The sequence below is a fragment of the Hippoglossus stenolepis genome, chromosome 10, assembly GCF_022539355.2.
Source record: "Hippoglossus stenolepis isolate QCI-W04-F060 chromosome 10, HSTE1.2, whole genome shotgun sequence".
NCBI lineage: Eukaryota > Metazoa > Chordata > Actinopteri > Pleuronectiformes > Pleuronectidae > Hippoglossus > Hippoglossus stenolepis.
Window position 1 is genome coordinate 6843787 of NC_061492.1, and position 17613 is coordinate 6861399.

The 17613-nt window shown below is 40.8% G+C and overlaps 1 protein-coding gene and 4 gene segments (V, D, J or C); 3 read left to right on the forward strand and 2 right to left on the reverse strand.

Moving 5' to 3' along the window:
• LOC118116383 overlaps positions 1-17613 on the forward strand; it is a 52659-nt gene that overhangs the window by 34217 nt on the left and 829 nt on the right. The window contains 1 exon segment of the V gene segment in view: positions 17078-17115. Within this exon segment, the coding sequence occupies positions 17078-17115 (38 nt within the window).
• Positions 1-17613, forward strand: part of LOC118116380 — a 61970-nt gene that overhangs the window by 24528 nt on the left and 19829 nt on the right. Inside the window, 1 exon segment of the V gene segment in view lies at positions 4912-4920. Within this exon segment, the coding sequence occupies positions 4912-4920 (9 nt within the window).
• LOC118116393 overlaps positions 1-17613 on the forward strand; it is a 56780-nt gene that overhangs the window by 15727 nt on the left and 23440 nt on the right.
• slc1a8b (solute carrier family 1 member 8b) lies at positions 158-10069 on the reverse strand. Its single transcript, XM_035168060.2, has 11 exons — positions 9652-10069; positions 8352-8431; positions 7418-7633; positions 4958-5000; positions 4646-4859; positions 3801-3900; positions 2664-2897; positions 2354-2548; positions 2146-2280; positions 1894-2044; positions 158-990 (listed from the first exon to the last, which is right to left on the reverse strand). The coding sequence occupies exons 1-11, from the start codon at positions 9814-9816 to the stop codon at positions 844-846; spliced, it is 1680 nt and encodes a 559-aa protein (XP_035023951.1). The 5' UTR covers positions 9817-10069; the 3' UTR covers positions 158-843.
• Positions 11767-12525, reverse strand: LOC118116386. The segment is given in 2 exon segments: positions 11767-12218; positions 12312-12525. Coding segments are annotated over 2 exon segments (363 nt in total).

Sequence of the window (17613 nt, forward strand, 5' to 3'; positions counted from 1 at the left end):
TAATATTAATATTACATGACCACAACTTGAAATGGCAAAAGCTGCACATTGTAACTGTTTACAGCATCTTTTAGTGGTCAGTCGTGACTCTTCTAATCGCTCTCGAATGCCTGGTAAAGGCAGAGATACACTGATCTGAAGCACAAGATAAAACAAGTTGGAGCACGGCAAGTTTTTATTAGAAAACAACACAAAATCAAACGCACGATGTATAAAAACAAATATTCTTGAAGTGACTTCTTTGTACTATAATGTAAATATGTTTTGTGAGTGTTGCTTTAATAACTATCAATAGACAACATAAAGGTTCACCTCAACAAAATGAATGTGAGTCATCTTTTACTTCCTGTTTGCTTTCAAGTCAGTCAGGCTCTCAGTTTCATTTTCAGAACTGAGAGTTAAGGCAACTCAGAACCTTGACTTAAATCTAAATCTGTAGTCGAACCTCATTAGAACAGGCCCGCTGTGATCATCTAACTGATAAACACGAATCATGTAATGCATGTCGCTGCAACACATGTCTGCAGGTGCATTTGTACAGTAGTTAGATTTCATCTGAAACTTAATGCGTCTCCTCACAACCCGTCATCCAGTCACAACTGAATAGAGACACACGTACAGTGAATGTCAAGTAATGGAGGGTTATTTTTTGTTTTCGGCATGGCACAGGCAAAAATCCATTTACGCCGTCTAACTCCGACACCAACACACTCAATCTTTAGTCTCATTTAGGATGGAAACCCAACTTGGATTGTCAGGGCCTCGGACGTCAGCCCCTTCCATCCTGAGAGGTGAATCTCCGTAGAAGGCAGTATGACTCGCTGTCCGTCTCGTGGAAGCGCCTCAGACTTGGCAGAGGTTGTAGCAGGCCACAGGCTTCTCCAGCACGTTGTCTCCGTCCACCTCGAACACGTAATCGCAGCGGTGTGTGATCAGAGGGGCATCGGACAGCGCCACGCTCTGATTCCCAAAGGAGATCACCGTGTCTCTCTGTGTGGGACATGCAAACAGCCACACAGTCAGTTAAAGTTGTGAAAGGTTGTTGTTTTTTGGGGAATTGGATAATGAATCAGGGCTTAAATCAAAAAGGACATTGAAAGTTTCATGGCTATAAAACTGGAAATCATGCTAAATACAATGTCTATGTTTATTATTTTGTAGCTGGCAATCACATATGCAACCATTCTGATGCATATACAGATAAACGTGGAGTCATGGATTATGTGACAGTAACACACAGTTACACACATGTTTAACTACAACAACTGAAACCTGTCAAAATACCTGCCTCTAAAATCACGACAGTATTATGGCCATATGTAGAGAAATTCTGAGATTTCAAAGAATTAAGTCGTAATATTACAATAATTATAAGCAACAAGATTATAAGCAAATAGATCCCATGCTTTCAGAATTCTACTTCTTCTGGATTCAAAATGTTAATTTCTATTCTCTCTATGAAATCCCTTTGAATTTAACATTAATTCATACACACATTCCCTATTTTTTCCCCTGTGGCCCTAACACTCCATTGTATAAAATGACAAAAACCTTCTTTTACAAAAACATATTTTAAGTGTAGCTGGACTTTTTTGTTTGGTCCGTGACCCATTCACTAACATGGAGAAGGCAGAGTTTATGACCTATGCAGCCAGCCACCAGGGGACGATCAAGACGTTTTGGTTTTACTGTAGGGAAGCTGTCATGTCATCCATCTTTGTGCACAGTCTATGGTACAGCCTTGCAAAGACACATGCAAGACTGGAGACATAATTTGCTTTGATAGTTGGTTCATATTTAATCTTGTAGAATAAATACTTCATATATTCAGGCAGTTTTCAGGAGCTTCATTTTGCAAATTTAAACTGGACCAATAGAAACTGTCCTTCTCACCCGTGTGGGGCCACCTCCGTTGTTGTCAGCAGTGGTGGCAACTTCTGTGTCGGTGGCGGCTGCCTTCTCAAAGTCCTTCTTACATAAATGAGCCATAATCCCAGCAGCTAAGGCATCACCAAGAACGTTGATCATCGTGCGGAAGCGATCGCTGTAAAAAGTAAAAAAAATGGAAGAAATCATTTACACACCGTCCCACCGAGAATACCCACCAATGCTCCATATGGCGTATTAACTTTCAGTGGAACTCACAGAACCCAATCGATGGCCACGATCAGCGAGATGTCAGCAGGCGGTAACCCCACCGAGGTCAGGACAATCACCATGGTAACCAGACCTGCTTGAGGTATCCCAGCTGCCCCGATGCTGGCTGCCGTCGCCGTTATACTGATGAGAAAAGAGTCAAGTATGTTACACCTTTCAACAAACACGTCATAGCGAGTTCAGTGTCTATTCTCACCTAATGGTGACCAGCTGGCCAAAGTCCAAGTCGTACTCGTTGACCTGAGCGATAAAGATGGCCGCTACGGCTTCGTACAGAGCTGTCCCGTCCATGTTGATGGTAGCTCCCACTGGCAGCACAAAGCGAGCGATCTGCCGGTCCACTCCGCAGTTCTCCAGAAGACACTTCATGGTGATTGGCAAAGTGGCCGAGCTGCAGAGGAAGAAGAGAAAAGACGTGGAAGGAGGTACTCGCCAAAAAGACTGGGCCACGTCTACATGTCTGGAATATTAGAAATGAAAACATCAACAGATATATCTGCTCTTACCTGGATGACGTTGCCAGTGCAATGACAAGAGCCTGCAGCAGCCCTCTGATGAAGGGGAAGGGGTTTTTGCGGGTGAAGAAGTAGTAGAAGAGCGGCAGCAGGATGAGGCCGTGCACAAACAGACCGGACAGGACAGTGATGAAGTACATGCCCAGCTTCTCTCCCAGGTGGGCGGGGTCGTGCATGTCCAGAATCTTCCCGGCCACAAGGAACACAATACCGAAGGGGAAGTACCTGCACGGAGGAGCAGAGAGAAGAGGATGTGTTCGATGGCGTATCTAATCAACCCTTCCACATTCATTTAACTGAGATTTTTAGGGGGGGCAAAATATCATCGTTGAAATTTATAATATGTTAAACTGGCTGAACAGTTTATGTTGGATAATGTAAAAGATATTTTTTGAATGGTAAGAACTGTTTTTTTCAAAACTGGTGTGGAAGGAGTTGGCTGGCCTGTCCTTAACCCCATCTAAACGCCTTTAGATTTAATTGGGACACCGAAGCCTTATCGTCCAACATCAGCAGCCGACCTCACTAATGCTCCTGTGGCCAAAATCCAGCAGCCAGGCCATAAGAGTGGAGGAAGTTATATCAGCAAATGAATGCACACGAGTTTGGAATGAGACAATCACCAATGTGAGCAGTGGTGTGATGTTGTAAAGTACATTTACTTTGTTATTGTACTTAAGTGCGTATTTTTCATGTATTTTCAGGAAAATCAACAAATATTGATCCTTTCTTCTCTACTACATTTTTACGAGTGAATAATATTTGGGTGGATGTCCACATACTTCATACAGTCATATGTTATACTGTACACTGTATAATACACAGTTTGAATGTACGATTATATAACAGTGCTCCTTGCTCCATTCACACAAATGTAATCTGGGAGGCGACACTCGTGTGAAGCAGTTCACTTCAGACGCCACCGGTGACTCTTCCCTGAGTTGTTGTGTGAGATTTATTTTTAGAAATAATCCAGCTCTGCTCAGGGAACTTTATGTAGTCTGTCCCTTTGGGATGTACGTATGGGACATAGTGTATCTTTAAAAGTGTGTGTGTGTGTGTGTGTGTGTGTGTGTGTGTGTGTGTGTGTGTGTGTGTGGTGTTGTGCGAGAGAAACTACAGACTTACCACATTGCCGCGTTAATGATCTTCATGACGCACTCGTTGATGCACTGACACACGTTGACCAGCGGTGCGCCACGCTCTCCCATCTTCCCCAGCAGCAGACCTGAGATGTGTTTGTGGTTAGTAATCATAGTAACTCTTTATAACTGTATTTCTGTCTGTGATTAATGGTTAATAAATCAATTACTCATTAGTTAGAACAGATGCGAGACATTAATAAGAGCAAAACTTTAGATTATGAAAACCACCCCATGTCTTTAATTAAACTAAAATCTGAGAAAACACATTTGTGTAGCAGACCTTTCTTTCTTCTTCCGTAATACTGTGATGACACCTTAGATTTATTTTGTGACCCTCAGGAGAAACTCTGCCCTTAGGTTGGGAACCATCACACCACGCTATCACTAGTATAAAGTAGTTTAAACTCTGCATACACTATGATGCAGCAAAGAATCTAATATAATGTCATATTACTACTGAAACCATTTATTTTTCCTCTACCACTGATCAAAAACGAGTTCATAACCTTCCAATGAAAATTACGTCATCTATTTTTATCTGAAAGAGTCTCGTAAATGGAGTAAAGAGCCAAAGAGAAGACGCATCCCGTTGGAGGGAGATAAAAAACCAGACAGGGGGATATTTCACAACCTGGCAACCCCAAAGTTGTGTCAGCTATGTGCCATGAATGTAATAATGACGTACAGTATAAATGACCTGTAAAGCGTTATTACTAGTTAATGGCACCATTGGTGGCCACTTATAAACCTGTAATGGAAGCTGACAGAATAGAAAGTAGAGTTTTGAAATGTTGTGCTGTGATACAATGAGCTGTGTGATGGTCTCACCCATGGTGGCCGAGAAGATGACGATCCCCAGCACGTTCATGCCCTTGCTCGTACTGGGCACGATCTTATACTTGATGTCGGGCGCAGGGGTGATCTCCAGGAAGACCGGGTGGCCCAGGCGAGGGTTGTGGTAGTCGGGCATTACGTACACATAGTTGGCCTGGGACTCCTTTGAATCAGAGTTTTGCACAATGGGCACCAAATCTGTCCGGTACTGAAGAACAAGAGAACAAGCACAGAGATCAGTCAATATGTGAATTAATAAGGAGTGTGTGACAGTTTGCTGTGAGTTTCCTCTTTTTGTCCACTCACCTGCTGAAAAGTTGCCTCGATTAGATTCGACGGGATCATGTTCCTATAAAAGTGAGCACATAGACAAATGTCATAGCATGAATGGAACGTTAATTGAATGTAAATTAGTTCAGTAGTTCTTGAGTAATGCTGCTAACACACTGACAAACAAACATCACCTCCTTGACAGAGGTAATAAGGATTTTACAAATACAACAAATCAAGTCAACCTAAAATAAACTACAATGCACTCAGTCGAGCACATACCTCCAACAAGGAGTCCACTCGTGAAACCACATTTAAATTCACAAGATCCAGAAGAAACCACAACCTCCTTGGTAATGAAGGTAATGAAACCACCCAACAGTATGTAAAAGAGGAGCTGACCTATCTCCACTTGGAGCTGCTACAACAGTAAAATGCTGTTTTATGAACTTGAAATATATTATATAACAGCATAACACTCACAGGGGCCATTTCCCCACATGGACTACCTCCTGTTGTCTTTTCGTACAGCGCAGGGAAACAGAGAGAGGCCTTTAAATGTCCAGCATCATGTACTGCGAGTGTATTTGTACAACATGCGTCAGGGACACTGAACCCCGGCTGCAAGCTCGTCAAACACACGTAAGAGGACTGAAACAGCAACAGAGACGCGTCGGCCACAGCTCTCTAAAATAATCAGGTTTAAGACGCAGGTATTAGTGGATCTCTGACATGGCCACCGCAGTAAGCCCAGCTCGCCTCACGCTCACCAGCAGCATGCAGGCTCCGTCTCGCACAGCGTAACAGTGCATAAGGGAGAAAGTGCAGGCTTAACAGATCACAATTAAGTGTTTCCCTATTCTTAGCTGACCTGCTGCATTGGAATGACACTGCGACTATCACACTTTTTTGAGTGCAAGATTTTAAAGACAATACTGCAGTGGAGAGTTCAACATCACATGGGCTTTCACATGTCCGTTTAATTTATCTAGTGTTTCAAATTCAAATTTGTTGCCATTTTATTTGCTTTATCGTGATTTTAGAAATCTTCAGAGTTCATTAAACGTCAGGAGAACTGGTTCAGGACACTCAACTTATGGAGGATTTTTATCATTTGTGACGACTTTTGGTTTGTTGCGAAAGTTATTAACGTCGGCTCGCAGGATCAAACTCATCCTCTGAGCCTGTGTGATTAGCGTTTTTTCCAAAGAAGATGTTGCACTGCACCATCTTAATCTGGAAAACACTAATTAGATTGAGTGGAAAACCTTGAATCTCTTGAAAATCCCATGCCGGGGGTGGGGGGGGTTCTCCATTCGCACGGAAAAAGTGAGGGTGGGTATTAGTTTACCAGGAAGATTGTGTCTGAAAATAGTGTCACTGTCACTTCTTAGTGTTTCTGGAGCCGAATCCCCTTCGATAGACACAACAAACAGAAGAAAATCTGTTTACCAGGAAAGCTTGATTAGTTTTTTTTCCTCACAAATAAGGTCTTTTTATGAAATGTTAAAAAGTATATTCTCCACCACATGGACAAACAAATAGACTAAATCAGAATTTGTTGTTCATATCCATGCTAGCTACGTATCTCTATGGCAGTGATGGGTCAAGACGGACATTTCTCAACAACTAATACATAGAGTAGATTGACATTCGGTTCATATATTCATGGTGCCCAGAGGATGAATCCTACTATCTGCCCTCCCATGGGGTTGACATATGTGCTTTTTACATGGAGTTGTTATCACCATGACGACCAAAATATTCCATTTAGTGCATTCGGAGCCAGGGTCTGCACTGTAGCGATCGGGGATGGAGCCGAGGTAGCGAGGTCCCGTCGATACACGCGCTCGACCAATCGTGAGTCAGTCGCAGCTGTCAATCGTGATGTGTCACTCTGATTCTATAGCATCAAATAACTAATTGAAACCAAATTTACCGGGAAAAAAGGACCCTAGAATGAGCATCTTTAAGAAAAATGTATCCAACATGCACGTTGTCTTTCTAGTTTGGCCCATGTCCCATCTGCGAACATGGAGGAGGTGAGGTTTATGGCCTATAGCCACCAGGGGACGATCAAGAGGATTTAGCTTCACTTTTGAGGAGCAGTCATGCCGTCCATCTTTACTTCGCTACAGTGAGATCAGACATTCACGATTTCATGCAATTATCTTGATATTTTTGTCGATTCCTGTAATTTATCACTTGTCACAAGATCGAAATTTGTGGCTTTTTAAAAAGTCTCAACTATTTTTCACATTAACATAATATCAATTCTCTGTTACCATCTTCAGTCCAAAATCGTGTCCAACGATCATTGCTCTAGAATCACATATGAATTATTGTTATTGTTTTCTTTTTGGGTTCAACTTCAACAAGGATCTCAGAGGTCAGGTGTAGAGCGAGTTTGGGGCTCAGCATCTTTTCACTGTGGTAAATCTTGAAGTCACAGCAACACCATCACGACGTCTCCTCGTCAACGTGTCAAATGTTTACCTGATGAGGTCCAGCAGAGCGTCAGCGGAGGTCATAACAGGCCCTGAACTCGCATGATGACCTTCTTTCTCTGAGCCTGTCCCCGGGTGAATGATGAGCACCAGCACAATGCCGACGATGACGGCGATGAAGGTCGTCCACAGGTAGTAGGTGATGGTCAGGACTCCGAGGCGGCCGCTCGCCTTTGTGTCCATGGCTGATAGGCCGGACATAAGACTGGATGGCAAAACAGGAGATGTGGAAAAGCCTTTGTTTCAGATTCAATCATTTTAAATCAGACTATTATAAGAGTTGCATGTGTTGATTTATTGTTCATTAGCAGCTTATAGAAAATGTTTATTTTGGGGGAATTATCAAATTAAAAAAACATTCCAGTCCCAACAAAAGATCAGTTTGGAAGAAAAAGAAATATAAAAGACGTAATCATGTTTTAATTTGGGGCATTACATACAATGAAGAAGCACATAATGCAAAGGTAAATTAAATCAGTTGCAGATGTATTCTTAACACATTCTCTACAAAATTAACAAGTTTATTACATTAGACTGAAGACACTGGGAGAAGGAGAGAGTAATGTGGAAAACAACCTCCAGACCAGATTCAACTTGTCTGAATGCAGCATCATAAACCACCAGCAGATCTCTCCCGTCCAAAACGATGCAAAACGCTGTTACACAAATGTCATCGTGCTCTAAATTGCAGATCCAGCTCTTACTTTGTCACTGGACAGAGTCAGTATGAGGCTTGTAACTAACAAAACAATGTTATGTAAGGTAAGGTGTGGTTCATGGTAAATCTCTCAGTAGTGATGCATTCTCCTCTATCTTCTATCTTCCTTATATCTTACCCCCGACCAGAGCAAGAAAGAAGGTGACAGGTTTATTATAACAGCTTCAGAACCAGTGTTCCCGACGCAGGTGAGGGCTTTTCTTACCTGGAAGTGATGAGTGGCAGAATTAGCATCTTCAACATCCTCATCAGCAGCTCTCCTGGGAACGAGAAGTAGATCTTGGCCTATGTGAGAAGCAAAAACGTATTTCTACATAGAAAATAATTTCCCTTTTGCAGAGTTTAGCATCATGTAATGACCAAATTAAATCCCAAGGAAACAGGACCTGGGACAGTTTGTGCATTTCAGCAACATACTTACAACATACTACAACTTACAGTGTTAGTAAAAATAAATCTGATATAGAGTAGTTCCCTTTATTATATTATATTATATTATATTATATTATATCTTTTGCAAATACTGTTGATATTGTAAAATGCACTTTGAGTCTGATTTTACATGATAATATCTATACTCTCTGATGCACTGACAGAAAATTGATCTAGATTCAGTCAATAAGTATTATATATAACCTAGTGTTAAATTATTTTGCCAAAGAATTTATTAATTGTCCTTATTTGCCTCCTTTGAGTGTTGCTTGTGTCTCAATATATATTATATGTACTTTATATTTGTTTACCTCAATATTTATTTGCCTCAAAACTTAAATATGATCAGGAAGTTGCCATCAAATGAAAGACATCCAAACATTTAAAAGTGTCTATCAATCACATTAAGCTCATTTCTAGTTAATAACTGATTCAACATGGTAAAGACATTATTGTTCGTATTCCCAACAATATAGGCAGGTAAAACAATTCTCTTGAATAGTCCTGTTTGTGTTTCACAGTTTGTTTTGTGGCTCAGCAGATGAAGATGCTGTTTTACAGGATGTGGTCAAAGATATAAGGTCAAAGGTTACATTTCTTAGTGCGCTGGATGCTAATCGCTGACTAAGTCTGTTTCCAATTAGAGCTTCTTACGTCACAGTAACATGATAGCAGGATTACATGTGGCCTCCAACGAGACATTTAAACATCTCAAAACCAGTTGTTGAAAAACTGGAGAAAAAAACAAATCGATGAAATTAATAATGAAATGATAACATGAACCTTTTAAACCTACAACAGACTTTTTTGGGTGGGAACTGACGTGTTATGACAGTTGCCTTTTTTACACAAATTTCTGTGTATTGCATCTCTTTTAGCTCAGTTTTGGTCTCCTCCTCCTTAGGGAAATATCAACTGTGTGGGTCTGACAGCTCTGTAGCAACTCATTGGTGTCAGAATATTGATGATGGCAGCTTAAACTCTTTCTAAGCCTCCTCTGGCATCTCTGGTTGTTCTGTTGTACCTGATACTTCACATCCTCACTGAACATCCATCCATCTACTCATCCATACCTGTGTGGACAGGTTGAGCGACCTGAGGAGGAATCCGAGCACGCAGCCCGTCACCACAGCAAAGACCGAGAGAGTCAGAAGGCCATTCCTCTTGCAGTAGTCCGTCACGTACTCCCTGAATTTCCCTGACACCATGTTCTTCATGCACTTCTTCATCCCCTCCATCCTGATTCAGGATCGCTCCGCGTCCCCCCCTCCCCCCTGAGCGGCTACAGATGTCCGGATCTCCCGGTTGAGTGAGGTAGATCAGTGTGCGTCCCGCAAGATCCGAGGCGGAGGACAGAATCAGATCCAGTGGGGCTCCTGTCTCGCACTGAACGAGCTCACCCAGTCTGAGAGAGGAAGCGCTAACTAATTGATTCCTGGTAAAGTGCGGCCTCCAAGGATTATCCCTATCCAATGGTAACAGTCTCCTTCACAGCCACTCAGGCTCATTTAAGAAGCTCAAGAATAAGGCACTGATTAGCTCCTCCATTCATAGATCATTGTGAGCTGTCACTACCCACCCCCAAGTCCTCCCATTCATGAAACATGTGCTCGCACTTTGACCTCTAAATTAACCTTCAAGTGGACCTTCACAGCAGGAAGGTTTGAATCCAGGCTTTGACCGAGTTTGAATGTTCTCCCCGTGTTTGCGTTGGTTTTCTTCGGATACTCTAGCTTCCTCCAACCATCCAAAGACATGCAGATTGGGTTTGGATCCAGACTGGCAGTAGGTGTGAATGGTTTGGCAAGTATCCATATATTCATATATATAGATATTTGTAATTATAAGATACTTCCTTTTATTTTCTTTCAGGTTGCGTAGGTTTACGTAGGGCAGATGTAAAGGTAAGACACCAAAGCATCCGTCCTCTGTGTTCAGGACATGTCCTAACACTTTGTTGTCCTTTTGATCTGAGCATGACGTGAGGCTGTGTCATGTGCTCAGAGGTCAGGCCGTGTCATGTGCTCAGAGTTCAGGCCGTGTACAAACAGGCCTTAGCGTCAGGACTTGGCATTTTAGCGGGTAAATAATTCCTCTCTGGCCCAGAGAAGCAGCCTTAAGCGGACCTGAAGTCGCCAGCGTGACCTTGCACCATGCAGGGTGGTGAGAGAAGTGTGTTTGAGGCAAATTACCACAGGAGACTCACTTGGGTTACCTGCACATTTTCTCTGTAATGTCCCAGAATTAAATCTCTAAAATGATGGAATAAGAATTTCTTGTATACAATAGGCAAAGCAATCTAAAAGAAAAAAAAAAAGGAATATAAGGGACTGATAAAGCTGTGAAAAGAAATGATGGCATGCGACTCTTGTCAGCCGTCCAAGTCGTCTGTATTATTCTAGTGTGTTGTTTGCCTCCCTCGTTAATTCTGTAGTCGCCCTTCGTCTGCTGATGTCACTGTGTCCATGCTGACCTGGGAGCAGATCCAAACCTGACTCTGTCCTGTGCAACAGTGTCTGTGCCCACGTCACCTGTAACCAATCCAATAACATTTAATCCTCGCCTTGAACATTGCACGCAGCAGCATCAAGGAACAGAAGAAAAGAAAAAGGACATTTTATCTCTGTTTGTTTGAGGACCAAAATAGAAATTCTCTAACCATGGGCTTAAATTAACAAAAAAGCCTCTCAGTTACCCAAATATATGTTTGTTTGTTTGTTTGTTTGTCAACACGATTAAGGAAAAAACTACTGAAATGATTTCCACAAAACTTGGTAGAAGGATTATACATGGGCCAAATAAAAATGGCATTAAGACATTCAGACACATCCAGGATTTTTCTTTCTCATTCTTATTATTGTGACATTTTCACCAATAACCATGGGAATAATTCATGGATCTAGATGAAAAAAGGTGTATTGAAGAGACCGATATATATGAGTGTGCAACTTTAATTATAAATGTGGTTTTAAATGGGGCCAGTTGAACTTTGGTTGAAGTACTGCATTCTAGTTTTACATGCATCTAAATCATCTACATGTTGAGAAGCCGATGGAGATAATAAATAGTATGGTCATCTTACAACAATGCTAATATTTCAAAATCTTTTTGTTTGGAATGATGTGCCAGGTTCAGTCAGTAGCTTCAGAGCGGGAACTGAATGAGGAGAATACAAAACGAGAAGTGTGTGTGGGGTTTGTTTCAGTTGTGTTTCGATTCCTTTGCTTGAAGACTTGTGTTGTGTTCACTGGACCAGTTATTCTCTGTGCAGCTGCAGCAGACCAGTTTCACTTCAGTCAGACTGAGGGAGGTTTTTGTACGGCTCTAAATCACTGTGTGAACTGTCCACCATGATAGACGAGACAGTAATAATCTCCAACATCTTCACTCTGAATTCCACTGATGGTCAAAGAGAAGTCAGAGCTGCTTCCACTGCCACTGAATCGAGAGGGAGTTCCTGAATTAAGAGTTGATGTATAGTATATAAGAAGCTTGGGAGCCTGTCCAGGTTTCTGCTGGTACCAGGACATATAATTATTGTTAGCAACACTGGGGTTGGTTTTACAGGTCAGTGTGACAGTGGATCCTGGAGTAAATGTCACGACTGGAGGCTGAGTCACAGTCATCTGGCCGCTGCATCCTGCACACAAACACAAATCATACATTAATCAGCGGAGGTGAAGAGAGAGAACAGGCAGCGCATCACGTCTGAAATGTTGCTGAGTGACTGAACCTGTGAAGCTGCAGCAGGCCAGCGTCCAGATGAGGAGGGTGATGAGAGTCATGGTGGTTGTGGTCGACTGACGGGTCTGAGTCCTGCAGAGTTGGAGTCACAGGACTATAAAGCTTCTCAGTTCAGTGGAGGATCAGCTGACGATGCAAAGCCTCCTCTCTATGGAAATGATTCCTCTGCTCTGAGCGGACTGAAGGTGACGTGGGACACAAACTCAGGAGCGTTGCTGTTTGGATTTACACTAAATATGAAGAAGCAGAATTGAGGGTCGTCAGCATCTGGATTCAAATTGTGTCACTTTCATTGATGCAAATATGTGTATTTCATTCCCTTGAATTACAGAGTGAGTAGACGTACAATAGAATTTTCAAAACATTTTGTTTTAATTCTTTTGAAGCATCCTGTTTGTTTTACAGCTTTAAAATGATGTCAAACTATTATTTGAAATATTAATTCATGACAAAGTTAAATCAACTTTTTGTCTCTCAATGTTCAGAAGTAACAAAAATGTATACTTTTTTTTTTTATTAATTATTTTAAATCTTGATGAAATTCCAAGCTATATTAACTCAATATAAATATTAAGTGTAAATTGTGTAGTTTTACCAGTAAAAAGTGACTCTTCAGTTGACACTTCTGTGTCTGACTTTGAAAAGTTCTGGTCTGCACACATGGGAGAAGTTTGTCTTCAAGGCTTTTTACCAGAAAACCTTTGAATGTGATTGTTGTTAATGGACTATTTCATCCCAAACCAAGAAATGTATCAAAATCTAACCACGTGATTTTGTTTCCTCAACTAAATCCAACTGCGACTGAACACTGAAGCCAGGAAGTTGCTCTGGGAGTAACTCTCTCCCTCAGAAATATCCCTTCATGTCTATAAGTAGATGCACACTACCCCCTGCTGGCAGTTCACCATCATCAATAACTCCATCATGGTGTGAGGCTGATTTTGTTTTCTATCCTTGTTCAACCTTTTCATCACCATGTACATCAGTCATTTCATGCAGCTCTGATATCAGGGAAAGAAGTAAGTAAGTACGCGTCATCTGACCTCAGTGACCCCAGGCCTCTGTTTTATTTAAGTATTCTCACCCTCTGAGAATACTCTGAGTATCAATCAGACTAAATGTGACAGTGAAGTTTACGAGTATCAGGCTCATTCGAATACTTTGTAAAAAAATAAAGTTTAACATGTCAATTCCATTAAAACTGAGCAAACTGCATCTGCTAATAAAGATAAAACCATGTGAATAAAAAGAGCTGCAAAATGCATCATGAGGCCTAAAGAGACCTTAGTTAGATAGACTGTCTATATGAAGGTATAGACAGTCTGATTGCTATATGATGATATATAAGGTCTGTATAGATATATATACAGACTTTTGACTGTCTAAGTAATATATTTATCATAGAATATCTATGTATATATATATATATATATATAATGTAATAATATATTATTAATATATTTATAAACAGTCTCTATAAACAGTATGACAGTCTATATAAAATATGTAGAATCTATAAACAATCAATACAAATATATGTGCAGTCTATATGTCTTTAAAAACTGTGAATTCAAAGATCGTGTCAACAAACAATATATACAATGCCTATCAAAAGTATTCACCCCCCTTTGATGTTTCACCCTTTTGTTGCTTTTATACATGAAATCATGGTCAATATAATTTGGCTTTTTTGACAAGAATTTGCAAAAAAAAACTCTTTAGTATCAAAGTGAAAACAGATTTTTACAAAATAATGTCAATTCATTAAAAATATATAAGGTAAAGTAAATGATTGCATAAATATTCACCCCCTTCAGGTCGGTATTTGCTAGATGCACCTTTGGCTGCAATCACAGCATGAGTCTGTGTGGATATGTCTCAATCAGGCTGGCACATCTGGACACTGCAATTTTTCTCCATTCTTCCTTGCAAAACAGCTCAAGCTCTGTCAGGTTGCTCGGGGATCGGGCGTGAACAGCTCTTTTCAAGTCCAGCCACAAATTCTCGATTGGATTGAGATCTGGGCTTTGACTTGGCCACTCCAGAACATTCACCTTGTTGTCTTTGAACCATTTCTGTGTAGCTTTTGCTGTATGCTTGGGGTCGTTGTCTTGCTGGAAAATAAATCTTCTCCCAAGTCGTAGTTCTCTTGCAGACTGAGTCAGATTATCCTCCAGGATTTGGCGATATTTTTCTGCATTCATGTTCCCCCCTACCTTTACAAGCCTTCCAGGGCCTGCTGCTGAGAAGCACCCCCAGAGCATGATGCTGCCACCACCATGCTTCACGGTGGAGATGGTGTGTTTGTGGTGATGTGCAGTGTTTGGTGTTCACCAAACATAGCGTCTAGTCTGATGGCCAAAAAGCTACATTTTTGTCTCATCAGACCAAAGAACCTTCTTCCAATTGACCTTGGAGTCTCCCACATGCCTTTGGGCAAATTCCAGGCAAGATTTCATATGAGCTTTTTTCAACAGTGGCTTTCTCTTTGCCACTCTCCCACACAGCTTCGACTGGTGAAGAACCCGGGCTACAGATGTTGTATGTACAGTCTCTCCCATCTGAGCCACTGAAGCTTTTAACTCCTTCAGGGTGGTCGTAGGTGTCTTGGTGGCCTCCCTCACCAGTCTTCTTCTTGCCCGGTCACTCAGTTTGTGAGGACGGCCAGCTATAGGCAGATTTAAACAAGTGCCATACTCCTTCCATTTCTTACTGATGGATTTAACTGAACTCTGTGGGATGTCCAGTGAGTTGGAAATCTTTTTGTAGCCATCTCCTGACTTACACTTTTCACTGATCTTTTCTCTGAGTTGCTTGGAGTGTTCTTTTGTCTTCATGCTGCAATTGTAGCAGGAACACTGATGAACCAGAGACTGGACCTCCCAGACACAGGTGTTTTTATACTACAATCACTTGACACACATCAACTGCACTCAGGGGATCTCCATTTCACTAACTGTGACACTGCTGTCATCAACTAGCTGGACCTCTGTTGAATTAGGTCAGAAACTTTAAAGGGGGTGAATATTTATGCAAACACTTATTTTACACTATATATTTTTAATTAATTGACATTAGTTTGTAAAAATCTGTTTTCAATTTGACATGAAAGAAGCTTTTTTTGCAAATTCTTGTCAAAAAAGCCAAATTATATTGACCATGATTTCATGTATAAAAGCAACAAAAGGGTGAAACATCCAAGGGGGTGAATACTTTTTATAGGCACTGTATAAAGATGTATACAGCCTATGGAATGCACCTTGCTCTATGTAGGATTCTTGAGTATACTACAAATACATCATGAAGTTACTTACTGCAAATACTGCACTTGAGAAAATCTATTGTGTACATACTTAGAAATATTCTACTGAGACTCCTGTGGAAAATAAGAGAATAAGCAAAGCTTGAGGTGAAATGATATTTAAATATTACAAACTAGTCATTGATTTGCAGTAATAAAGTGATGTAGTGAGTAAAACAAACTTTTGAAGATCTTCATCTTAGGTCTGAAAGTGTGTGATTGTGTATGTTGTGCTTGGTGAGGTTACTGTCAGTCTCTGTGTTCACTGGTCTGTGTCCCACTCTCTTCCTGCTGTAACAGCTCATGTCTCTGCGTCTGACTGAGGGAGGTTTTTGTACGACTGTAATTCACTGTGTCAACAGATATGCTCCGTTTAAATAATGGAGGCTCTGACAGTAGTAAACTGCTGCATCTTCACTCTGAACTCCACTGATGGTCAAAGAGAAGTCAGAGCTGCTTCCACTGCCACTGAATCGAGAGGGAGTTCCTGAATATAGAGTTGATGCATAGTATATAAGAAGCTTGGGAGCCTGTCCAGGTTTCTGCTGGTACCAGTACAGACGATTACTGCTATAAACACTGGGGTTGGTGTTACAGGTCAGCGTGACAGTGGATCCTGGAGTGGATGTCACGACTGGAGGCTGAGTCACAGTCACCTGGCCGCTGCATCCTGCACACAAACACAAATCATACATTAATCAGCGGAGGTGAAGAGAGAGAACAGGCAGCGCATCACGTCTGAAATGTTGCTGAGTGACTGAACCTGTGAAGCTGCAGCAGGCCAGCGTCCAGATGAGGAGGGTGATGAGAGTCATGGTGGTTGTGGTCGACTGACGGGTCTGAGTCCTGCAGAGTTGGAGTCACAGGACTATAAAGCTTCTCAGTTCAGTGGAGGATCAGCTGACGATGCAAAGCCTCCTCTCTATGGAAATGATTCCTCTGCTCTGAGCGGACTGAAGGTGACGTGGGACACAAACTCAGGAGCGTTGCTGTTTGGATTTACACTAAATATGAAGAAGCAGAATTGAGGGGTCAGCATCTGGATTCAAATTGTGTCACTTTCATTGATGCAAATATGTGTATTTCATTCCCTTGAATTACAGAGTGAGTAGACGTACAATAGAATTTTAAAAACATTTTGTTTTAATTCTTTTGAAGCATCCTGTTTGTTTTACAGCTTTCAAATGATGTCAAACTATTTTTTCGAAATAATAATTCATGACAAAGTTAAATCAACTTTTTGTCTCTCAATGTTCAGAAGTAAGAAAAATTTATAATTTTTTTGTATTAATTATTTTAAATCTTATTGAAATTTCAAGCCACATTAGCTCAATATAAATATTAAGTGTAAATTGTGTAGTTTAACCAGAACAAAGTGACTCTTCAGTGGACAGACTGTTGTTCACGGTGCAGGAGGTTTTTGTACGAGCACCTAATGAGTCTGTATCACTGTGGTTGACTTTCGGTGGAGGAACCAAACTCGTCAGTAACTGTAAGTACCAGAGATTTTTACTTTGTGCATTTATAACTTTGATCAAATAATGAACAAGAATTTGATCAAGTTCAGAGATTGACTGGCTGATAATTTTGTTGAATTTTTTCAATCTAAGGTAATCTCATATCCTGAGAAAAATAAATGCAGATCAATATTTCTTGATCGTAATCAGTTTATGTAGATTAATACATTTATAGAAACATACTAAAACAAATGTTTCATCTATTTCCATGAACAATGATGATTTTTATTCACATGTTTAAAACATTTAAAAATAGAATTTGCTCAAGCTTCAAACTAAATCATAAACTGTTTAAAAATGTTTAGTTTGAATTGATCAAACATATTTTGGCACAAAAATCTGATGTTGAACACAAACAGGATTTTATCAGTAGATGCAGCTCAGCTTTGTGTTCACGCTTCATGTGGTGAAAAGGAAGTGAAAGAAACAGACGACAAAGGTTTGAACTGTTTTCACACCAGTGTTTCAGCTCT